The sequence below is a fragment of the Thunnus albacares genome, chromosome 24 (genome assembly GCF_914725855.1).
Source record: "Thunnus albacares chromosome 24, fThuAlb1.1, whole genome shotgun sequence".
Classification (NCBI taxonomy): Eukaryota; Metazoa; Chordata; class Actinopteri; order Scombriformes; family Scombridae; genus Thunnus; species Thunnus albacares.
In genome coordinates, this window is record NC_058129.1 from 4039605 (window position 1) to 4065213 (window position 25609).

General features: G+C 40.0%; 1 protein-coding gene across 4 annotated transcripts in view; it reads left to right on the forward strand.

Moving 5' to 3' along the window:
• The window catches only part of scn1lab (sodium channel, voltage-gated, type I like, alpha b), a 43111-nt gene extending 22209 nt beyond the window's left edge, over nt 1-20902 (forward strand). For 3 of the 4 annotated variants that reach the window (XM_044345075.1, XM_044345076.1, XM_044345078.1), the window contains 17 exons: nt 537-815; nt 1386-1727; nt 2293-2425; nt 2665-2903; nt 3034-3207; nt 4532-4888; nt 5059-5586; nt 9270-9405; nt 10070-10224; nt 10748-10921; nt 11627-11749; nt 12996-13271; nt 14059-14112; nt 14308-14445; nt 17735-17839; nt 19148-19418; nt 19504-20902. In XM_044345075.1, coding sequence (XP_044201010.1) covers nt 537-815; nt 1386-1727; nt 2293-2425; nt 2665-2903; nt 3034-3207; nt 4532-4888; nt 5059-5586; nt 9270-9405; nt 10070-10224; nt 10748-10921; nt 11627-11749; nt 12996-13271; nt 14059-14112; nt 14308-14445; nt 17735-17839; nt 19148-19418; nt 19504-20696 — 4677 coding nt within the window. In that variant the 3' untranslated portion in view covers nt 20697-20902. The remainder of the gene's footprint in view (nt 1-536; nt 816-1385; nt 1728-2292; nt 2426-2664; nt 2904-3033; nt 3208-4531; nt 4889-5058; nt 5587-9269; nt 9406-10069; nt 10225-10747; nt 10922-11626; nt 11750-12995; nt 13272-14058; nt 14113-14307; nt 14446-17734; nt 17840-19147; nt 19419-19503) is intronic. The other variant, XM_044345077.1, reaches the window with a different exon arrangement.
• Nucleotides 20903-25609: the final 4707 nt, after the last annotated feature.

Here is a 25609-nt window from a genome sequence, read left to right on the forward strand (position 1 = left end):
ATTTTCTTTGAATGTTTAGTTGTTAGATATACAGGATCTGTAACTGTATGGAAAATCTTTTGTGCCTTAAGTACCAGATTTTACCCACTCATATTCTAAACTTGAAGCTAAATCTTCCCTAAAGCCTTTTATGATGAGAACACACAACACATTTGTAATATGAAACAGTGTGTCTGTTTACACATGGTAGGAAATCATATTGGCTTCTTTAAGGGAAGATGCAAGAGATTCTGTGCCTCTGGTGTTGTCTTTTCCACGCAGTGATTTAATCGATGTTTCCACATCTTGTATAAAACAAAAAGGCTATGACCTTTTTTCTTACTCAAGTAGAATTATAAATGCAAGAATTCAGAAATGTTTTGGTTTGCATGAAAACATTCAGGCGTCCATTTTTAGAAGGTGTCTGAGGCTTATTTGGCTCTACATGCTGCTGCTCTCAGCTGCCAGGCTCTCTCCTCCGCTCCAGTCGGCGAGAGCCTTTGAGACAGGCACCGGGTCGCCATGACAACTGTGTTTGTGCTCTGATTGGCTGGCAGGTTGCCGCGGCAGCAGCCACGGAGAGCGGAGAGTACAGTGGGAGAGGGGGCCCCACCTCTGAGTCCTCCTCAGGGACGTCTAAGCTCAGCTCAAAAAGTGCCAAGGAGCGACGCAACAGGCGGAAGAAGAGGAAGCAGAGGGAGGAAGAGGAGGAGAGGGGGGTCCGCGACAAGTTCCGCAAGTCTGAGTCCGAGGGCAGCATCAAGAGATCCAGCTTCCGCTTCTCCATTGATGCCAACAGACTCTCTTATGAGAAGAGATGCTCCTCACCCAACCAGGTAACTGCTACCTGAAAAATAAAGTTACCTGATACCTGTCTTTTAGAGCCACACTAGCTGTTTCCCCCTGCTTCCAGTCTGTAGGTTAGCAACTGAATGTATTTCCCAAAATGTCAAATTATCCCATATTCCTAAACAGTAAAAAAAAAAAAAATCAAGCCAGCTTCACAATAACAATAATGTGAACATTTGTTGGTATCAAATGATTAAATTATTAAAGATGTTAAATATTAGTGCAAAGTCCCTATTGGTGACTGAACTCGTTTTTGAACACCAACCAATCAGTTGAGCCCTCGTGTAGACATTACATAATTGACAATCATGTCTTTTTGGTGGCATTTTCGTTTCCCATCCCATTTTTTCCATTACCTCATTCTTCCCTCTGTTTCTGTCTCATTCCTTCCTGTCCCATCTAACTACCTTTCCTTCCCTCATTTCTCATGACCACCAAACACCAAATGTGGCATTTTGGTGTCTCCTCTATCCTCCCAGTCTTCCCCAAGTTCTCCAGGGCTCTACCTCCCTCCACCCTCTAACCCCATTTTCCCTTTCTCTTTCTCTCTCTATCAGTCTCTCCTCAGCATACGTGGATCCCTATTCTCGCCACGGAGGAACAGCCGTGCCAGCCTGTTCAGCTTCCGCGGCCGGGCACGTGACATGGGCTCCGAAAACGACTTTGCGGACGATGAGCACAGTACCTTCGAGGAGAGCGACAGCCGTCGGGGCTCCCTGTTCTTGCCACGCCGCCTCGAGCGCCGCAGCAGCGCTGTAAGCCAGACCAGTCTAGGGGCTCCACGTATCATGCTGCCCGCCAACGGCAAGATGCACTGTGCCGTAGACTGCAATGGTGTGGTGTCGCTGGTCGGTGGAACTTCTGTAACAACCTCCCCTGTAGGTCTACTGCTGCCTGAGGTGACTTAACTGTTTCATGTATTATTTTACCACTGACCTCCTCAAGTTTTTCCCCTTGAAGTTTATTTTATTCCCACTTCTTTGTTCTGATGTGTTAATACATGAATAATTAATTAATTATTTGGAGTAAGTCCATTATTAAATGGTTAGCAGAAAATTTCCATTTTTCCCAGGTGCAGTCAATCCTTGCCTTAGTGCATGCTTCCATACAATATGAAGTCTGTGTGTTTAAATAATTACCACTCATATTAGTAACTAACGATTTATCAAGTGAAACACAAACAACACAAACTGATTAAAGGGATAAGATATATCAGGTTGTGGATACTAAGACAATACTTTGTATCAATCCTTTGTTGGTTTTGGTATTTTCATGGAATACAGAAATATAGAATATCACCAGACTTACCCTTTACATGCAAGCTAATAAAAATAATCACACACTGAACAAGGAGACAGTAGACTGAGCTAAAATGTTCTTCATGAATTCAAAAATGATCAAATATTTCCAGTGTTTATTCATATGAGCTCAACATGTATTTTTTGTATGTATTTTTTTTTCCAGGGTACAACTACAGATACGGAGCTGAAGAAACGGCGCACAGGTTTTCACCACCCATCCATGGATTATTTAGACGAACCGGGAGGCAGGCAAAGAGCCATGAGTGTTGCCAGTATCCTCACCAACACCATGGAGGGTCAGAATCAGACCATATTTTTACCACTGAGATCAACCATTCTGTAACATTTACATTCGTACAGAAAATTTAGTTCTTTTAAATATTTATCTGTAAACTATTTTGAATTACTTGAAAGTCATACCATGTATATTTTTAGATCTGGAAAGAACTACGATGACAGTATGAAGGTATACTCTTACAGAAATACATTTAACTGCATTCTGTTATAATGAAATGTGCTTATTTCTCTTTTTCAGAGCTTGAAGAGTCTAGACAGAAGTGCCCCCCCTGCTGGTATAGATTTGCCAACACTGCTCTGATCTGGGATTGTTGTCCCGCATGGTTGAAAATCAAGGAGTTCGTCAGCATGGTGGTCATGGATCCATTTGTGGATCTGGCTATCACAATTTGCATTGTCCTCAACACCCTTTTCATGGCCATGGAGCATTACCCCATGACGGAGGAATTTGACAACGTCCTCTCAGTTGGAAACCTGGCAAGTAGAGAGAGATATGTCTCACTGCAAACTCTGATTGAACAAATCCAGATTAAAGAAAATAATAAAAACATGTCAAATATCTCCTATGATGTAGTATCAGGCATAAAAAAGTTTTCTTTGTCATTAGGTGTTCACAGGTATCTTCACAGCAGAGATGTGCTTCAAGATCATCGCCCTAGATCCCTACTACTACTTCCAGGAGGGATGGAACATTTTTGATGGGATCATTGTTAGTCTGAGTCTGATGGAGCTTGGTTTGGCCAACGTAGAAGGTCTGTCTGTGCTCAGGTCCTTCAGATTGGTAAGAGCTCTGCCAAAGTAATATCTTATTAGGAAATATACGCATTATAAGATCTGTCTGCTCTTCAGATGAGAAAAGTTAAGGTGTACCTGTGCTTCTAGGGTCAGGCCACCATGGCTTTGTCAATAACATGCATGCTATTAATGAGGCAATGATGTAATGAGAGCTCTTGTGAAGTACACAAAAGGCTCCACGGAGAGTTGATGTGGCCTTTGGGGCATAGTATGTTTTTTTCTGTTCACCTGATTAGTGTTCAGTGACTGACGCTGTGCAGACTCCTTGAGGCACCATTTTCATCCACTGAGACTGAATATCTAGCCTACCCACACAGACTGATAAACAAAAAGCTCAGTCATACTTTTGAGCCCCTGTAACTGAAAATGTGAGTCTTCTCTTAAAGTAATAGTTTGACATTTTGGGAAATATGAGAATTAGATGAGAACATTGATATCACTCCTCATATCTTTCTGTTTAAGATACTGTATGTTAAGTATGTAGCTAGAACCAGCAGGTAATTAGATTAGCTTAGCATAAGCATAGCATAGCAAACCTGGCTCTCTTAAAGGCTCTAAACATATTTTAAGGGAGCCCTCTTAAGCTCACGAATTAACACACTGTCACTTGTTTGTTTAATCTGCACACAAACTGAAACATAAAAAGAACAAGTTGTGGTTACATGCTGGAGCAATTTCTCTCTGTGTGTCATGACTTCCTGAGATCAGCCAGCAAACAAGATATAGCGTGTTAATATGTGAGTTTTAGAGGTACTGCTTGGCAGACTGTTTAATCTTTTGGACAGAGCCAGGCTGGTCTTTTCTTCCTGTTTCCAGTGTTTATACTAAGCTATTCTAGCTGTCTCCTGGTTCTAGCTACGTATTTACATACATATGAGTGGTATCAATCAAGAAAGAGAATAAGTGTATTTTCCAAAATGTCCAACTATTTTTGTAAATGACTAAAAGGTAAGTGTGTCCTTCAGTGCTGAGGCAACCGGAATTCATTTTCACCACCCCACGTTTAAAAAGTCCTAACTATGTAATGAGTGTAACTTTAAAGTTTTTTTTTCTTTTCCTTTTAGCAGTTATACATATTTATTATTTAATGGCTGCTAAGAAATCATGATTTAGATGTTGGTATTTTTCAGTTAACTTACATTTTTATGAACAAACTGGTTTAAAATGTATTTTACAAGAAATATGTTTAAATCAAGTTTACATTTACATTAAACAAACAGAATACAACCTAATATAGTGTTTTTTAAATTGATAAATTGAATAATCATCTAGATCCAGAATATCACACACTGCTTTTAATTTTCTGACAGCTGAGGGTCTTCAAACTGGCCAAGTCATGGCCCACTCTGAACATGCTGATCAAGATCATCGGTAACTCAGTGGGAGCTTTGGGGAACTTGACTCTGGTGCTTGCCATCATCGTCTTCATCTTCGCTGTGGTGGGCATGCAGCTATTCGGCAAGAGCTACAAGGAGTGTGTGTGTAAGATTTCTGAAGATTGCAAGCTACCCCGTTGGCACATGCACGATTTCTTCCACTCCTTCCTGATCGTTTTCCGGGTGCTGTGTGGAGAGTGGATCGAGACCATGTGGGACTGCATGGAGGTGGCAGGACAGTCGATGTGCCTGATCGTCTTCATGATGGTCATGGTCATTGGAAACCTGGTGGTATGGGGTTCTTCCTCTTTATTTCCTTTCTATAACCAGGATGATTTGTTTTTGAACATTTTGTTGGTTGTGTTTGTTATAGATTGAAGTCCTGAAGGTATAGTCACTCTGTTTATAAGTTATATAGTCAAGTGAATTCACTTGCCCTGCCTAATGTTCTTTCTTCCCAGGTTCTAAACCTGTTCCTGGCTCTCCTCCTGAGCTCATTCAGCGCTGACAACCTGGCAGCAACTGATGACGACAGTGAGATGAACAACCTGCAAATTGCTGTTGGCAGGATCCAGCGGGGCATCGCCTTTGTCAAAGCCACAGTGCGGCAGTTCCTCCAAAGCCTCTGCTTTGGTGGGGGCAGTGCGGGCTCTGATCTGGCTAAAGAGAGCAAACCCCTGGATGAACTGCACAGCAATGGCAAAGGCAATTGTATCTCCAACCACACTTCAGTGGAGATCACCAAAGACCCCAGCGGGGTGTATATGACAGAGGGAAATGGACGGCCAGGAGGAGGGCTGGTGGTTGGGGTCGGGGTTGGTGGGGACAGTACAGGGAAGTACCCTGTGGAGGAATGTGACTACATGTCATTTATTCATAACCCCAGCCTGACAGTCACGGTGCCCATCGCTGTGGGCGAGTCGGACTTTGAGAATCTTAACACAGAAGATTTCAGCAGCGACTCGTCAGATGTGGAGGGCAGCAAAGAGGTAAGATGAATGACGTTGATCAGACTGACGTGTCTTGTCAATTTTTAGGGAATCTCGAGTCACACAGCTTTTGTATTTTATTAGCTCCTTTATACATGTAATAATTAATACTCAACGCAAGCCAGTCAATGTATGAATATGTCAACATTTGCATAGAGATGGCCTTTTCAGACAAATTTCCGACAGTCAAGCAGTTTGAAAATAACATACCTGCTGACTCATTTGTACACACGTCATGCTGTGCTACTGAGGGAATCTTCTGGAGTTTTTATTCAGTTCTAAAGCCCTTAGGAGAAAAAGCAAGAAAGAGCCATGACAAATAATGACTCAAACATGCCTTTGACTTATGTAGCACATTCACTTTCTAGATGTACTCATTAGACAGTAAGTGTCAGTGTCAGTGTTTGTGTACAGTGTTACATGGTTGACCTAACATGCAGGCCAGCAAATGCACTTCACTATGATACACAACCTGTTGAAGATGCTGCTGAATTCATTGCTCCACGCTTCGGGGGAAGCAAAGCGCATATGTGTGCATGCCCTGTGCTAAAATGGAATTAACGAAGCAGCAAACGGTTTTTAAACTCCATATGCTGCTGAATAACAATACATTATCAGTGTACATCAGAAGCATCCCAGTCAAAATCTAATTTTCTACCATATCAACAAAATTAAAATACTAACTGCACACACGCATAGAAATCTTAATAGCAGATTTCTTTTTTGTAATTCAGTGCTTGTTCTTACAGAGCAAATGTCAGGTTTGCTGTTCAGTGTTGCCAGGCTGACAGAGCATTAAGCTCCCTGGTGATGTCGACCTGTCACTGTGGGTGTGGTGCCAATTCCCTGTGATTCAAAACAACCCAAGAGACTATTTCTAGCCATGGCACCACATGCTCCATATATGGATCAGGCAATGCTCTCTCATGTCACTGCTGATCCTTACACCCTGTAACCAGGGTTAGAGATTTTTTTAATACTTTCAACATCATTTCTCTAAATGGTCCTCTAGTTAAAAGATATTTAGATATCTTTCACTCTGTATGTCATAGAGCCTGATAAATTAGAGATACTTCGTGTAGTGTGTGGTGTTTATATATCTGTTGTATGAGTGTCAAATGTCATTGCCAGTTAAAAAGCCACCCTATTGCATTGCATCTACTGAGGAATATGCTTTCAGTGAAATCGTAATTGTAGTTTCTGTTCTCTGTGGCTAATTTATTTGCCCACCGTGCCTTGTGGTTGACCAGTGAGAGCAGACTTGAGGTTGTATGCTGGCTTTTAGTGTGTGTATGACTTACTTTGTTTAACCCCCCGTTTGTTATTGCAGCTGTGTCACAGACGCTCACAAGGTTTTCAGTGAGAGGAGAATTGTAAGACCACTTTATTGTACCATAGCACTAACCATGAGGACTGCCTATGCCATTTACAGACAAACAACACATTTTTTCTCATACCTTCAATGGATTGCCCATTTTCGTTCTTTGCCTGGTCTGTCCTCCGTCCCTAACCGACCCCCCCCCCCCCTCCCAACCCTTTTTGCTTTATACCCCCACCTCTCTCCCACCCCATACAGCAGCACAATCAATGCTGTAATCTTTTGAGTTTTCCCTTTACCCTTCCCCTCTCCCCCCTTTCATAATTTATCCCTAAGCATCAGGCTGTATTGCAGTTACAAACCATTAGGAATGAGCAACACCACCTTTTTTCATTGATAGACAAACTCATCTAACATGATCTTTGCTTTTGATTTCATTGCTTGGTTTTGACTTGGTTTTGGGACTTGATTGGCATATACACTCCGAGCTTGAGAATGAAGGAAGGGAGGAGGAGGAGGAGGAAAAAAGAGAGAGACAGAATGGAGGAATGAATTTTGCTGTAGTTTGACAAAATTCATTTGTCTGGTTCATAGCCCATGCATACACACATGAAATACTTGTACATACTTGTTTTCTGTGGTACTGGAATAATAGTGGAATGATGAAAGATTCTTTATGGAATTCTTTCCAAGGAGATCATTTTGAAACACAAATGAATCAGCTCTGATTTTTGCAGAGTGGAAAACAGATAACACATGGCAGTTAATATTGAATCAGACTGATTTATGATGACGCACTGCAGCAAGGGTCATTACTTCATTTTGTATACACCTCAATATAAAATTACTTATAAAACTGAAGAAATCCATCCTAAATTACATTGAATCCTTCCAGATATGGTACATATTTGTGGAGTAGTCAGCCCCGTTCTGTGTGCTGCGATGCCTGTGTTATCCACTTCCGTTCAACTGCAACTATCTCATCACATAACTTACAAAATATAGTAGAACTTGCCAACAAAATCTGACAGTTCTTATACCGATACCAGCATGTTAGGTTAAGAGTAAATGCCTTGTATAATCCACGTCCCAAAGAGGTAAAATGGGTCTTTTGCTGAAGGAGAGAAAGAGAGCGGGAGGGAAACACCCTACCAGAAAACGATGCACTTGAGCAGCATGCTTCCATCATTCCCATGCCGTATTAGCTGGGTCCCACGGCAATCAGGGCTGCTGCACTGTCTAGGATGACATGTTCCTATACTTCACACACTAGACAGATCAGACACAACATAACACCATGTTTGCCCAATGCAAAACAGACAGGAGACATGAAACAGACAGCCTCACAACAGCAAAATGTCTTACTCTATGCAGATGATGTTATAATGTACATTAACTACAAAAACAAAGATCACTGCATTTTAGGAGGAGTTTCAAAGGTTCAAAATTCAGTTAGCAAGGAAGAGAGAGCCAAATGAAGTTGACCACAGCAGCAACACTTGTCCTTACATGTGTTTTGCATATCGCTGAGAAGAAGGATAAAAAGCATTGAGTAGCACACTTAGCCCTGTATGTTTTCTGGGTAGGCATGGGTGCTAATTCAACATGTTTTACAAATGGGAACAATAAAAAAACAAATGCCAGACCACATGCTGTCTTATAAACAGTGCACAGTACTGGTTTTTGCTGGTAAGCTAATGTGGTTATCCGTCTACTTCAACACAAACAAAAGAAGCTTGTACACTGCTTTAAAGGAATGGAAATAACGTGTTTTCATGTCACTGAGGAAAATGTTCAGAAGTCCTTCCCAGGGTGGATTCTAGGTTTAAGGGCGGAGAAATTACTATGCATAAAAGATAAACAAAACGGGATAAATTAAAGACAAATTGATTTGGGGGTCATTTTTCAGTGGACATGAAAATACTTCAGCACACGTTCTGCTTGGTACTATTTCAGGCTTGGATTGATAATGCACTGGAATACTGCATGCACTCTTCCTCGAAATGAGGTCACATCAAACGTACCCACAGTGCATTTCCGTAATGCCAACCTCCCCATGCCATGTGTTGCCACATAATCTGATTTAAGCCATCAGATAAAACTAATATCAAAGCCTGTAGGTACATTTGATCGATGCTGCATGTGATGATGATGATACAATGACGATGACTCTAAAGAGCCCAACTCTGTGAGCTATTACAGTGCCTAGTCTCCACACTAAGGTATACAGTTGTGGCACTGGAGAACATGTGAATGGAGAATCACAATGATAACCAGCTCAGAAGGTTGGCTCCTATAACCACTAACTCAGGTTTCAGGCATTGCAATGTAATTTCGTACCCCAATTTCCTCCTCGTCTATGCAGAAGCTCGATGTAGAGCCCCAGCATCTCAGCTCTTCAGAGGGGAGCACAGTTGATATTCGCCCCCCAGGAGATGGGGTCGATTCAGTAGAGCTGGAGCCGGAGGAGTCACAGGATCCAGAGGCCTGCTTCACCGAGGGTGAGAAGGATGCAAGGGTGATTGGCAGGGAGGGGAAAGTGGGGACCGAAGGTGGGAGACGAAATGCTTCCACAGCACATTTCAAGACGTAGAGTAAATCGTTTTAACTGCTTGTGCTTAGCACCGGTCTGTTTTACTCACTGCTGAGTGACAGTGAATACAAATGCTCAGCAGGACAGAAAGAAAAGTAGTCTGTGGGATTCTCTTGGTTTGTGATGTAACCTGACATTTTGTCTAGCACACCTCCAGTACAATTCTGAATCTGCAAATACTACTTCAGTCCTTCATGAGTGTGGAATAAATTTTGTTTAGAGTTTCAGAAGAAAGTCTTTATCTGTTATTTGGACATTTTTTTCACATTCTTGGCACTGCATTTTCGAATATGCAAGTCGAATATGCTTAGCAAGTCGAATATGCTTAGCAAGAAACAAGGGGTATAATTGTCAGAAGCAGTGCTCCAAGACAATAAATCTGGCCAATGGAGCTGCTAGAATGACCATGTGTGTCATAAAAAAGCCAGGTAATGAAAACTGACAGAGGGAGAAAGGGTAGAGAGCATTGTTTTGGTTTAATCATACAATCACCTTTAGTCAACATGGAGCTATATTCATTCCTGTGGTCCATTTCTTATGCCTCTCTCCCCACATTTCCCCCATGCCCCCAGGCTGTGTGAGTAGGTTCCAGTGCTGTCAGATCAACGAGGAGGGAGGCAAGTATAAGAGCTGGTGGACCCTCAGGAAAACCTGTTTTGTCATAGTGGAGCACAACTGGTTTGAATCCTTCATCATATTCATGATCCTGCTCAGCAGTGGAGCGCTGGTGAGTGTGTCATGAATAAGAGTTTGACACCTTTTTTGAGGACCTATGTTTTAGAAAGACTTCATGCATTATTAACAACATGTTGGGTTAGTGGTTAGCTTCACAGCTAGAAGATTCTGGCTCTAAATCTTAGATCTGTGCAGAGTTTATTTTCTCAACATGCTCTGGTTTCATCCCACAGTCCAAAGACAAGCAGGTGAACTGAAGACTCTAAATTACTCCAAAGTGTGCTGCCCTGTTCTTTGACACATTTTTCACATAGAAAACGCCACATTTAGGAAAGCAAAGTTATGTGAGCAGAGTTAGCAAAGACATCTCTTAAGAGCTGAGATGTATGCTTTCCAGTGCTGCCTTAGCCTACTGATTGTCTATAGTTAGATTTATATAAATTTATCAGCCTTAATTCATGGTTAGCATTAATTTATACCCTTGACGTCCATCAACTTCTGCCCATGCAGAATTAGGCTGTTCACACCTCATCGTTTCTACCAGCAGTCTGCATGATTTATTCCCTTCTGCACAGGCGTTCGAGGACATTTACATTGAGCAGAGGAGGACCATCAAAACAGTGCTGGAGTATGCAGATAAGGTGTTCACTTACATCTTCATCCTGGAAATGCTGTTGAAGTGGGTGGCATACGGCTTCGTCAAGTACTTCACTAACGCCTGGTGCTGGCTCGACTTCCTCATCGTAGACGTATGTTTAATATGAAACGTAGTCATGCATTAGGATTCTGCTTCAATTCATACCCCAGTATTATGAAAATAAAACTCCCAATCTGACCTTAAATCAAAGACAATTTAAAATTAAAGGAATAGTTCAACATTTTGAGACATTTTTTGGGAAATCCAAGCCAATGCCAAGAGTTAGATGAGAGGATCAATACCACTCTCCATAGAGCGTTAACTGTGAAGCTAAAGTCAGCACTAGTGAGTGTTAGAGCTTTGGACAGAGCCAGGCTAGCTGTTTCCCCCGATTACAGTCTTAAGCTAAGCTCTGATCCTGGCATATACATACTGTATATCCTGGCTGTAGATTATTTAGCGTACAGATATGAGAGTAATATCAATCTTCTAATCAGGCTCTTGGCAAGAAAACAAATAAAACTATTCATTTAATTGTTATTACACAGATACCACTGAGTGCCACTCAGTCTTTATTCATTGTTATCACATCAGTTTATTTAAAATTCACACACAGTGTGCAGAGATACTGCTGTTATTCATTTTTAAACCATTTTAACAATTTATTATCTCTTGAATTATGTGCAGACTTGTCATTAATGACTAATTTAGACCTCATTAACCATCTTGTTCAAACACTCAGGCTGGCACGGTGCAAAGGAACCTTTTTCATTTCTCACCTTTCACCCTGCCTGTCTCTGTCATTATCTTCTCTCAGGTGTCCTTGGTCAGCCTTGTAGCCAATGCTCTGGGCTACTCTGAGCTTAGCGCCATCAAATCTCTGAGGACACTGCGAGCCCTCCGGCCCCTGAGGGCCCTGTCTCGGTTTGAGGGCATGAGGGTAAGGACATCTGGAATAACAGTGACACAAAAAAACATTTGAAAATGATTAATCTTTGTGAGCAAGCTCAAAGTAAGCATACTGTGCCTGAGCAATTTCCTGGAATCATTTTTATTAATTAAATTAACACCAATTGATTCTGCATGCCTTAATGGTTCAGGTTAAAATTGCAAAATGGAAATAGTTAGACATTCTGGGAGATATGCTAATTTGCTTTCTTGTGGAGAGTTAGATGTGAAGATCGATATTGAGTTGTATCAATCTTCTCAGCTAACTCTTGGCAAGAAAGTGAGTAAACAAAGTCAAGCTATGACTTTAAAACTGCACAGAATTTTTCAAAAATATCAAGCTGTTAAAGCAAGGCCACATGAAATGTGCTGTTTTAGTCACATGATTTTTATCTAAATGTCTATGGCTATGGAGACAGTTTCTCAGTGTCTGTTTGTCCTCTTCTTGGGGATGCTGTAGGGAAAATGCCAAAGCATAATATATATTTCCATTTTTAGAATGTCACATTCCTCAGAGTTAACGCTTGATGTCAGTTATGGCATCTTGTTGCAGACAAAAAATGTTTTAAAAAGCTTTTAGCACATTAGGGGGCCTGACTGTAAGACTGCATGCTTATTGCAACTTCTGTAAAGTTATTTTTTCCTTGCAATTCAACACTGTACTTCTTCTATCTGCATGACTTTCTTCACATTGTGTCAATGGATTACTGCATATAGCTGTTCTCAGGCATTGTTTTCTGACGTTGCTTGTGTGGTGCCTTTGACCTGTAATTTTTTTCTTTGTTGTGTGTCTTTTTTCATTTACAGTCAAACAAAATGTTGTGACTTCATCCCGCCTCTCTAAGGTTTTTTTCTGTTTTGCTTTTTTACCTATCAAATGTTAACTTTTTCACCTATCCGCCTTCTTCTTTCCAACTGTCATGTTGTTAAATTCGTAGATATGTATGGTGATAGGAGCTTCATATGTGCAGACATTACATATTAAATACAGCTTTGAATAATACAGGAACACTATAAATGTTTAATTCAGCCTTGGCTCTTGATCTGAAAGCCGTAGCATCAGCTTTACAGCTTCATCAAATCAGGTGTCCACATGTCCAATTTAAGAACAGTTAAGTGATTAGATGACTGTTATGGCCACTTATCCAACAATCAGCCTTTCCTATTTTGGCAAGCAGAGACCTCCGTTTGACAGACAAGTGAGTGCTTAGTTTGTCCGTGTGCTTCAACTTCTCCAGGTTGTGGTGAATGCGCTGCTGGGGGCCATCCCCTCCATCATGAACGTGCTGTTGGTCTGCCTTATCTTCTGGCTCATCTTCAGCATCATGGGTGTCAACCTGTTCGCAGGGAAGTACTATCGCTGCGTCAACACCACCACAGACGATATGCTTCCCATCAACGTTGTCAACAACATGTCTGAGTGCCTGAACTTGGTCAACGACAGCACCCGCTGGAAGAATGTCAAAATCAACTTTGACAATGTCGGTGCCGGCTACCTGGCTCTGTTGCAAGTGGTGAGTTTCAGTGAATCAGACTTTGCATTATAAAGGCGAAAATGTCACAGCATGCATATTTATTTAGAATCTCATAATGTAGTGGCATTCTGAATTAAGCTGCATGAATTTATCCAAGTCAGCCCTACTCTATCAGAGCTTTTTAAAATGCCTGTAATATATTATAGGTAGTAGAAAACCATGTGATTGAGTATAGTGCCCCATCTTGCACAGGGACATGCAGCAATGATGTTGCAAACCCTCTGTGGGTAATGATGTGCCTCTCTAAGGAGAACACAGTCTTTTTTCCACTGTTCAAATCTACACAAGTGGGGTGTGGTTTGTAATGTGGTTTGTGTAATGTGGTTTGTAATGTAATCAAGTTTGTAATGTCAATCAGTTATGGGTGGTAGTCCTACTATCATTTGAAATCAGTAAAAAATACAAGAATCTAATATTAGATTTTACCTTTTACAATGAAGTTGAGCACTTTCATCCTGGGAAAAGGGGCATTTAGCCATGGCTTTGCAGATATTCTTTATTGCCATTAAGCAGATGATTTCCAGGGAAACATGACTGGAAAAGTAATAAAGCTAATAACATCTTGCATCATTGTCATAAGGAGGTACTAAAATGAGATGTGAAATAACAACCCCCACTCCTCTAAATGACTGCCAAGCATTGGCACTGCTTGACTGTTAGGGGAATCAGATGATGAAAATTGTAAGGAAGGTTGTTTGAGGTAATCCCCCAACCCCACCCCCACCATTCACACTGACTGGCCGGCTTTTCTCTTATGTGCTCTTAGGCAACATTTAAGGGTTGGATGGACATCATGTATGCAGCCGTGGACTCTCGCAACGTAAGTCTTTGTGATTCAGAGGGATTTGTAAGTTAGCCTTTACAAACAGAAAAATTTTCATTCACTCAGTTTTTTATGGCTGGTTGCATGACCAGTTGGATAATCAGCTCATTTCTTTTCTTTGTAAAGGGACTTACAAAGACAAGTCATGCAAGCCAATAACACTCTCATTCTGTTCTATCTTGCCTGTTTTAGGTGGAAGACCAGCCTGAATATGAAGTGAACTTGTACATGTACCTCTACTTTGTCATCTTCATCATCTTTGGCTCCTTTTTCACCCTCAACCTTTTCATTGGTGTCATCATCGACAACTTCAACCAGCAGAAGAAAAAGATAAGTTGCATTCAGTAACAGTCTCCCTCAGTAATGTAAGTGAAGATAGATACCTCTCAGTAGAGTGTAACCAGATAATATCTCATCAACAAACACAACCAGAGAGCAGATCAGTGTCTTTTTTCAGTATGTCCCTCTTATAGATGCAGTTGTTAGATTCACTGAGAGATAGCCAGAGCAGCTAGCCACCTGGAGTCACGACACTCTCATAAACTGTGGTGGGTGTACATAAGCTGTGTGCCAAATCCAGACTACAAATTCTACTGCTAATTCTATGCATTTTTTTGAGTTGGAAGTGTCTTCAGACTGGAAAAAAATTATAGTAAAAACACTGAATATGCGCTTTAAAAAACACTATTCTCCCACAAAGCAATGGGAATAGCTGCTCACAAAATGAATGGTTTATTTCAATATTTTTATATTTAATGCCTTTATGAGATAGTGTACAGTAGAGAGTTGATAGAAAATGAGAGGAGAGAGACCAGGATGGTCAGCACCTTAAACCCCTAGGCCACAAAGGTGCACCCAGCTGGAACAAATTAATTGTGGATGGTGGAGAACCAGCTCCGTTGACACACTTAAGAAAGCAAAAAGCAGCTATTAAATGCTTAGAAAAACATTGTGCTATTCCTTTGTGAAGTTTAATTGGCAGTGGATTTTAAAATCACAGTTTGACTGGTGTCTGAGGGTGAATGTGTTGTTATTTCCTGTTAAGTTTCTTGTTAATATAAGAAAATTTTGTATACTAACTGCAAAAACAGTGTAAAATGAATATTAGTATATACTTTAGTATATAATGTGTATAATTATTATGTTATATGGAACAACGATAGTACTAATAACTTTATAGTTTACATAACTGTCACGATTCGACAGCTAATGTAGCCAACAATCATTTGAGTTTCTTTTTGACTGAAAATAACTTTTTGTGCATGTTGTAATAATTCAGTTTTGATGATATTTGACACATCATGCAAAATTTGAATTATTCAAATGAATTTGATATATTCCCCAGCACTAACTGTAGCCCTAGCTTTTGTAGATGTAATGGTATTTCAAAGTAAAGATGAAATCCCAGGCAGAATATAGAAGCAAAACAACGTAGTTGGTCCACCGTGTGAGCTGTTATTAATGTTGACTTACAGCTTTGGTTCTTCTGCTCTGTTGTTACACTCACAATGGAGCAGCAACAGGTACCAATCCTGTGCCAAACACATACATGGCAACTGATAGCACTGATTTAGCCAAAGCAGACCCACAGCTGTGTTAAAGAAAGAACGGAGCTCCAGAATAATGATTATCTGTAGCACGGTGAGGACCTGCCTCTGCCAAGGATTACTGAGAGCACTGAGGGTGCATGAGTCACTGAAAAACACCCTGCCTGCACACACACATATATACATGCAGTGTCACAGTGAATATAGTCTAAAAATGTGCCCTCCATTCAACCAAGCGCTAACAAGTAGGATTGGCAACGCCCAAGAGAGGGAGGAGGGGGAGGAGGAGAGAGGGGGGAGGGGGTTTGCTCTGTGCTTTGCTGCGTGCTGGCAGGTCTGGCTTGACTGACTGAGCCACTGTATCAGTTGGTTCAGCAGCCCCACAGTCACAGCGTCACACAGATGGTTGTTCAGTGTTGACACCAGTCCTCCCTCCAGACACGCATCATACACTCAGTGAGCAGCACGGAGAGTGTGATGTGTGCCTCATGTACGCCATTGTCAGGGTATTCATTTCTTTAATGAAAGCATAGCTGCTGAAATGTTTGGAAATAATTTAGAAATGACAGCTATGACGCTATATATTTTTTGACATTTGTATCACGCTGTTCGATGTTGATGGAATCTACACAAAGTCTGCTCTAGATATAAAACCAAAAACAGAATAAGTCAAATAAAAATACATTTTCAAGATGTTGTTATCATGAGGAATTTACCCCATGAAGACTGATTGACTAAAAATTCTTAAAATGATATCTCCTCCTTCTCCATCATTTAAAAATCTATTATCTATGAACATGCAAATATTGTTCATTTCAAAAGTTTAACTATTGGAAACAAGATGTCTCCTACTTCACTGAAAAGTCCATTCTTAGTGTTTGTGCAGTGGAGGTTTCAGGTTTCCACATCACACTTGTTGCATACTGGACCAAGATTGGTTCCAAACTAGCTGTGATATCACAAAATCCTGCTCATAAGTACACTTCTTAAACTGCGATTTAAGGCGAGCACAGATGAAGATGAATGTGAAATCACAATAAGAAAAACGTGTTTTTGAGTGGAGGGGGGTTTTATGTATCTTGCACCAAATGGTGCCCAACTTGTATGGACTTACCAAACACTGAACAGAAACAACAACAACCAAATCTATAATAATGAAAAAGAAAAAGAAATAAAAAACAACGTTTTAAAGATCCAGTTCACATAAGTGTCCTATTATGAAGAACACAGTGTATTCTGTTGTAGCTGCCATGCATTTTCTATAAATCTCACCAAAACAAAAATCTTCTCATTAAATCACCAACTCAAGGTTCAGACAACAGGAACATATCAGGATTCTTTAACTGATAATAGTGGACTCCTTAGGCCACTGTATATGTGACAATGAGACATAAAATGAAATTCCTCCTCAACAACACAGAAATCACAAAAACCCCAATAAACCCTTAGCTTAGTTGCCAGGAGTAAGGTACCAGCTCTTAATTAAGCACACAGGGACCTCTGCCTTCGCTGTAAATGATACATGGTTCTGTGTAGTAAGGTACCTTGATCTGAATGTAAATTCTAAGCGTGGGTTTATTTCAAATATTTAATAATAAAATGCAAGTCAGACAGAGAAAATGCAACCTTTGTTCTGGCAATTGAACAAGACGGTTCCCCAGTGTCACTATTTCACATCTCTGCTTTACAAGACATGGTTTTCACTCTATGTTTCCTTTCATGGCCTGTAAATGTACGCACCCAAAGAAATGCCTCCTGTCTCGACTGCGCATAGAATTCCTATCAGGGACATCATTAAAAGGCCGTACTGCTACATAAAAGTCATAAAGTTTTGATGAAGTTGAAAAACTGGTTCGGAGACAATTTCCTAACACTCTTCCTGCCGACTCTGCCAATATTTTTATACTCTGTGAGACTCATTAATTTCCTAAAAGACCCAGGGTATTTCGAAGGTATTGGTCCAAAGTGAAATAGAAGGTTGCTCCGTGGATCACATTGCTTTCTAAAACGTAAAAGAAATACATTCTTTCAAAGTATGTGGTTATAACCAAGTTTTGTTGTGTTCCCTTTACTTTGGAGGTCAGGACATCTTCATGACAGAGGAACAGAAGAAATACTATAATGCCATGAAGAAGCTGGGTTCCAAGAAACCACAAAAACCCATACCTCGGCCAACAGTAAGAATATTTTCACTAACATATTTTTCACTGACATAGTCATGTTATGGCTTGTTATTCCTCACATGTCCATCTTTGGAAGTGGAAATGCCCTGGCAAAGCACTCAGACTGTGGGCTTTGCTTTGTCTGCTGTCTGTTGATTCTTACTTGGTGCCATGCCATTGGTTTGATGGCCCATTATTCCGAAACACCAGTAATTTGAAAAACTTAACATTGGAATGAAAGCCCACAGTTTAACAACCTGTTATCTCAAAAACAAACGCCCACTACTCCGAAGGCCCATTGCTCCACAAAAAACACACTTTCCCTAAAGTTTTTTGCCATTAATATGTAAGTGTATTTTGACGTGCAAGTGATCATTTTAACCCAAACCATGATCTTTCCCTAACCCTAATCGTAGTTTTTGTGCATAAATCTAACCAGGCCTTAACCACAGCGTTGTCACACCATAAAACATAATTCTTTTTTTACAAGCATGTCAAAATATACCAAGATTTTAAGTGCAAAAGACAACAGAGATAGCCTAAAGTCTGACAAAACAGACTTTTTGTATATTACTAAGATCTTCTGCTAATTTCGGTGTAATGTTTCACTCAGTAGAATATCGATTTAATAAATCAACAGCTATAAAAATGTGTAAACTGCATTGTTAAGGCAGACGAGCAATATCTGGGAAACATAACGTTTATTCACTTTACATGGAGCTAAAATTCATAATGAATTTTATGTTAAATGTTCACCTAATGAGTTAGTGTCTGTTTATGAGTCGTAAGAAATCATAAATGATCTTTAAAAAGGAGTAGATGTTTACCGGTAAGCTCAGCTCTGTTAAATTTACCAATATGATAATAGAGGTTTTCCTCCGACAGTAGGAAACAGTTGAAGACTTTATCTGATGATATTTAACTACATTTAACTGATAAAAATGTTTTGAAGGCACACTTTGACTTGATGACTTTTACTTGAATAAAGTTATTTCACAACATGACACTGTTAACATCACAAAAATAATTAAAATACTTTTTCCAATCAATCGTTAGTACACAGGTGACTGTAGGCCAAACTACATTGTAAAAACTGGCATGTTTGTGTCGCTGCCTCGTAGTCAATTATTTAAAATGTAAATTAACTTATCAAACAGACTTTTCACAATTCACTCAGTTCTTCTGATAAATTCTGTGTCATGGCTCACAAAGCAGAACACTGATTTAATGAAATTACACGTTATAAAAATTGCATTTGTGTTTCGGAATGTCAAACAGTAACGTTACATGACTAATGCTTTCCTTGTCCTCCTCTGCCTTCAGAATGCATTTCAAGGCTGCGTGTTCGACTGCATCACAAAGCAGGCCTTCGACATTGTGATCATGATCCTCATCTGCCTTAACATGGTGACCATGATGGTAGAGACGGACGACCAAACACAAGACATGGCCAAAATCCTGTACTGGATCAACCTGGTCTTCATCGTGCTCTTCACGGGGGAGTGTGTGCTTAAGATGATCTCACTGCGTCACTATTATTTCACCATTGGTTGGAATATATTTGACTTTGTGGTAGTGATCCTGTCGATTGTAGGTAAGAAGACATTTTAAGGTGCCTCATCTTTCCAGAAGATTCGAGTTAAATCACATGGCTGAATGTAATGTCTTTGCTTTTACAGGTATGTTTTTATCTGAAGTTATCGAGAAGTACTTTGTGTCCCCAACACTGTTCCGAGTGATCCGTCTGGCCAGGATAGGTCGCATCCTCCGCCTTATCAAAGGTGCCAAGGGCATCCGGACGCTTCTCTTTGCTTTGATGATGTCACTTCCTGCCCTATTCAACATTGGCCTCCTCCTCTTCCTGGTTATGTTCATCTACGCCATCTTTGGCATGTCCAACTTTGCCTATGTCAAGCGGGAGGCAGGAATTGATGACATGTTCAATTTCGAGACCTTTGGGAACAGTATGATCTGCTTATTTCAGATCACCACCTCAGCTGGGTGGGACGGCCTGCTGGCGCCCATACTGAACAAGAGGGAGCCTGACTGTGATAGCCAGATAGAGCACCCAGGCAACTCCTACAAAGGCAACTGTGGCAACCCATCAGTGGGCATCTTCTTCTTTGTCAGCTACATCATCATTTGCTTCCTCATTGTGGTCAACATGTACATCGCTGTCATCCTGGAGAACTTCAGCGTGGCAACAGAGGAGAGTGCAGAGCCGCTGAGTGAGGATGACTTTGAGATGTTCTACGAAGTGTGGGAGCGCTTTGATCCTGACGCCACTCAATTCATGGAGTACAGCAAGCTCTCTGACTTTGCAGATGCTCTAGATCCACCATTGCGTATGCCCAAGCCTAACATGATCCAGCTCATCTCCATGGACCTGCCGATGGTCAGTGGGGAGCGCATCCACTGCCTTGACATCCTGTTTGCCTTCACCAAGCGAGTGTTGGGCGAAGGTGGCGAGATGGATGTGTTACGCGGGCAGATGGAGGAGCGCTTCATGGCCTCTAACCCTTCTAAGGTGTCTTACGAGCCCATCACCACCACGCTCCGCCGCAAGCAGGAGGACATGTCTGCTGTAATCATCCAGAGAGCCTTCCGCCGCTATATGATCCGCCTAGCCATGAAGAAGGCCTCCACCCTCTACAAGGAGCAGCTGAAAGAGGGCATCCGTGACCCAGACAAGGACGTGATGGTCATCAGCAAATTCCACGAGAACTCAACCTCAGACAAAACAGACATGACCCCCTCCACAGCCTCCCCGCCCTCCTACAACAGCGTGACAAAATCGGACAAGGACAAATACGAGAAAGAAAATAAGGAAAAAGAAAACAAAGGGAAAGACTCGAAAGACCGAAAGAAATAGACTTTTAAAAAGGAACAAAAAATCAAAATGCATCAGAGACATGAGGGAAATTTGTTTACAGCTTCTAAAGGGGGTAGCTAGATGTACGCTTGTGTTTTAATCGTCAAGAGCTGAGGAATGCTATGCCAGGTAGGCCTAAAATGGGAGCGCAGTTACGTCATATATGAATACATAAGGACTTCTCAAAGGGGAACTTCGGAAACAAATGATACAGCAGACACTGCCAGAGATTGAGTGGAACACGGAAAAGCCTCTCTGCAAAACGCTTGTGATTTTCCTATTGGTTGTTGTTACTATCTGACACACTTGAGTGTACTGTTAAGTTGTCTGTAGCTAGTGCTGCTGCTACTACTATAAATCCAGTGTCTTGAATTTAACAATCGCTGTATCACTTAGTACTCTGCATTTTTTTTTTTTTGGTTTTGTTTATTTTTTGGTTACAAGATTTCCTTTTTTTATGAGAAAGAATGTTTTCTACTTTTTGTGTCATTATTGTGAGAATGTGCCCACTGCTTTCACTGTTGTAAAATCACCAAGGGCAGACAAAGTCAATGCTGGAAACTCCAACAACCATTTGAAACGTGTATCATGCAGAGTCTGTGCCAGAATGCTCTTGAATCATACACTGTACAAAGCTGAAACAACAAGCATCTCACTGAGGTACAATGGACAAATACATTATACCGACTGGTGTGCAATCAGTGATTGTTAAAATCTGTAATTCTGAATTGTGCTATTCGGACTGCTATCTCCCCATCACAGTGGAAAATAGTCTCTAAATACAGAGAAGCTGAATGTATGCAAGCTGAAGGAATGAGACACATTTAAAGGAATAGTTTAACATTTTGTGAAATATGTTTATTTGCTTTTTTTTTTTAAACAAAAAGATAGATGGGAAGATTGATACCACTCTCATGTCTGTCCATTAAATGTTAAGCTAACACCAGGAGACTGTTAGGTAGGATAAAGCTCACTAACACATGGCATAATAACAAAGCATCAACCTCATAATGACAGACACACCACCATGTTTTTGCTAATCCTGTAACATGCAAAGATTACACATTGAGCTGAGCTGGTGTGATAAAAGCGTCCCTCAGTGTAATTATATGCTACTACATCTCCTCACCAAACCACTTCACCTGTGAAACGGTAGCTCCACATTTAACTCCTCTAGTTGTTATAAGTTTGTAATCAGTAAGAATTTCCTGAGCTGTTCTTTTTTTTTTATCAAGCTTTGTGAAATATGTAATATATATATATATATATATATATATATATATATATATATATATATATATATATATATATATATTCTGCTCATGTAAAGCTTCAAAATGTCCTGACAAAAAGTACAGAAAATGTTTAAATCTACCATTTTGGTAACGTTAGCTAACGTCAACACATCAGGTTTTACCGTGAAGACTTACCACTGCCTTCACATTCAAAAGCATTTATTCTGACAAAAGACAGAGTGGCACAGAAAACTACTACTACTTCATGTGGACCTTATTACCTGATTTGCATAATAAGGTCAGTGGTGGTGCATTCATTCCTAGTTACATGAACCATTACCTGCAAAAACCAGCAAAAAAAAAAAAAAAAAAAAATAGTTCCATAAAACCACAACTTGTTTTTTTTACAATTGGATTTTTGAACGGATTAAATAAAGATATAACATGCTTTAGAGGCACTGATAAGCATATTTTGGAGCTCTGGAGTGAGGTGGGCTAGCTGTTTACGAATCTCAGCGCTAAGCTAAGGTAACGGACTCCTAGCTTTAGCTCTGTAGTTAGCTAACGCACAGACTTTAGAGTGCTATTGATCTTCTCTTCTAACTCTCTGCAAGAAAGCAAAGAAGTGTATTCCTCAAAATGTCGAACTATTTCTTTAAAGTGACACTCACATCTACATCTACTTCATCCGCTGTGGTATTACAGTGTCTCCTCTAATGCATTCATTTTCCTCCCTTTTAATCCTCCATCCCACCTCTTCCACACATCTCCCGGAGTCTTGTAAAGAAAATATCTTAAGTAATGAAACATACTGAAAAGAAAATGTCACTCTTTCTAACTGCTCTGACACTAGAATATGACAATATATCACATTTAAAAGTTATAATATCACAAATGTTTGTATGACATTCATGTTGTTCTTGATTTACATTGAGAAGCGAGTGGTTTTAATGTAGTGGTTTCGTTTGTAAATAATATAGCTATTTGGGCCCACAGTATGCATCACACTTACATTTGATGTAAGAGCACTTTTTATCCCCACTGCTATGTAATACCACGTGTGGCGGTCATACATGTAAGTGTGTGTGCGAGAGAAAGTTCAAGTGTGTCTGTATTTGTATGTTTATGTGTATTTGTAAGAAAGGGAGAATGTAAGCATCTATCTCTTTATGTGAGCGAGTGTATGTGTGCAACTGGGGTCTGCGGGTTGCTTATGTTCCACCGATTATAAATAGCATTTTTACTGTAGATATGAGTGCTTTTTTCCAGTCTTCGGATTTGTTTTACATTTTTTCTAGAACTCGTTTTTTCCTTTCTGCTCCGTAACACATGATGAAACACATGTATGGTCCCCATATCTGTAGATACAAACCATGAAGCAATCAGTAGCCATCTCTCATTGCGCTTGTAGTGTTTTAGTGAACTGCATGCAAGATGTGACTACTGTCCGCTCATATGGTAATATAATTTTAAAGCCAAAAGAATAAAGGACATATTTTTTGTATTTGCTTGCTTATTTTCTCCATTTCCTTTCCAGCCTTTTCCTTGCTTGATGGTTCTAAAGGTTTTTCTGTGAGTGACATCAGCTCATTGGTCTGTGATCTGAACCTGAAGTATGATTGCTTAACATGGCGGGAACTTTGATTGACAGGATCATTCATGTGGTTCAAGTACATGTTACACTTAACTATGTATCAATTTGCAAAATGTGACAAGTGACATTTTTTTGTTATAACCAAAGATGTGGCAACAAAACACAAAATCTAGATTTCCAAAATAAAACCTATTTTGGGAAGCATATTTTGCATGCAGGATGCATTCATTCTGAGGTGAGAGCTCATTATAAGAAACAGTTAAGAGGCTCAGCATATTCAATGAGGTTTAAATAGATACTTAGCTCCTGAGACGATGGTCTGTTTCCAGCCTGAGGATGATGTATTGTAATATATTGTAATATAGATAGCTGGGACTCATGAGGGTAAACTGGGCCAGTAAAGCCTGCCAGAGGGTGGAATACGGAGCCATACTGGTGGGTGTTTTTACGCTGCAAGTTACTCTATTTAAAAAAAAAAAAAAAAAATTACACCAGATTACATTCCATAACCATCATCTTTTAAAAAAATAATTTATATAAATAATAGTGATATAGTATATAGATAAACACTCAATTAGTGATTTATAGCACACTTTAATGTAGTTGTAAGCAGATGGAGAGAATCTGTAACTGGTGTACAGTGTGAACAGATAATAACTGATGATTGAATGAATGATTGATAACAATATAACAGCTATAATTATATCTAATGAAATATGATTACATATGAAAATCTTAGTGTGTTATTAATCATATATTAATTGTAAATACATAGAAGTTCCTCACATGTTGGTGTAAAACAGTTAATGACTGTGTTCAAAACTCATAAAGACATGTTGAGCTTACAGGTTAATTCTTGACCTTGGAAACTGCAGAAAGAAATTCTCAGCTCAACTTCCACTTACATGACTCCCTTCAAGGCTTTCAGATGCATCTCATGGCTTTCATCAGTGGATGTAGTTTGCTCAGTTGTCATGACAATGAAGAAGTACTTATAACTAAATAAATAAATACTTTACAATAAAGTTTAAAAGTACCTTCATAAAAATATGATTAATAAAAATAATATAATGGGCAGATATACTGAATAAATATGTCATTACATATAACTTGCTATATTAACTTGTTCATTATTTATAATGTATTTTAGGAGTTATAGTTTTTGACTATAGTGTACATGTACATGTGTATCATTTATAAACTATTTACTATTTACTATTTACTGCTTACAAATACTAAGGGGGTCTTTAAAGACATTTTCATTGCATTTGAACGAAATACCAATATTTTTGACAAAAAAATCTTGACTCAAGGTCCATTTACTAGATTTCTTCCCATGACCTTCATCATCCCATGTATGACCCCGTCTTATCACATGTCCAAGCTTGTCAGCTGAACCTGATGACATCTCTATGACAACCTCATCTGCTGACGAAGGCCACAAGATGTGGCTTAAAGCTATGAAAGAAATCTAGTAAGTGGATCTTGAGATGTACATTTCTTTGCCAGACTACTGTTTCCAAGGTGAAGAATGAACTGTCAAGCTCAAATACAGATTGTATTTTTGCCAATTAGAGCGGGGTGCTGTTGGGGCTGAAAATTCGTAGTTGGATCAGAGAATTTGAGAGAAAAAGACAAAGAAAGGAAGATAGAGAAGGAGGGAACATGGCTGAATGAGTGAATGTGGAGCAATACTTGGTATATAATGTTAAATATGCTAAGGGAGCAAGCTATTTGTCTTTTACATGCACTATATACTGTATGCAGCTTTTTAAACAACATATTTAAGTGAACTTTTGTCACATTATACAGGATGAAGGACAGTCAACCACTAGACAGGCATGTATAGGGAGGAGTAGGTGGTGCTGGGATAGACAGGAGGGAGATGGAGGTGAAAAGCTGAGACTACCCCCACCCAGCAGCACCCTCCTAATGCATTGCTGCTCCTGCTTCTCCCTTCCTGTTGCCTGGCAACCTAACATCACAGCTCCCCTGCCTGTGATTGATCAGCAGCGTTTCTGAGCTTGCTTACCCACAATACCTTGCTGTCAAAAAGCAAGCAGACATTCGCATGCTGCCACACA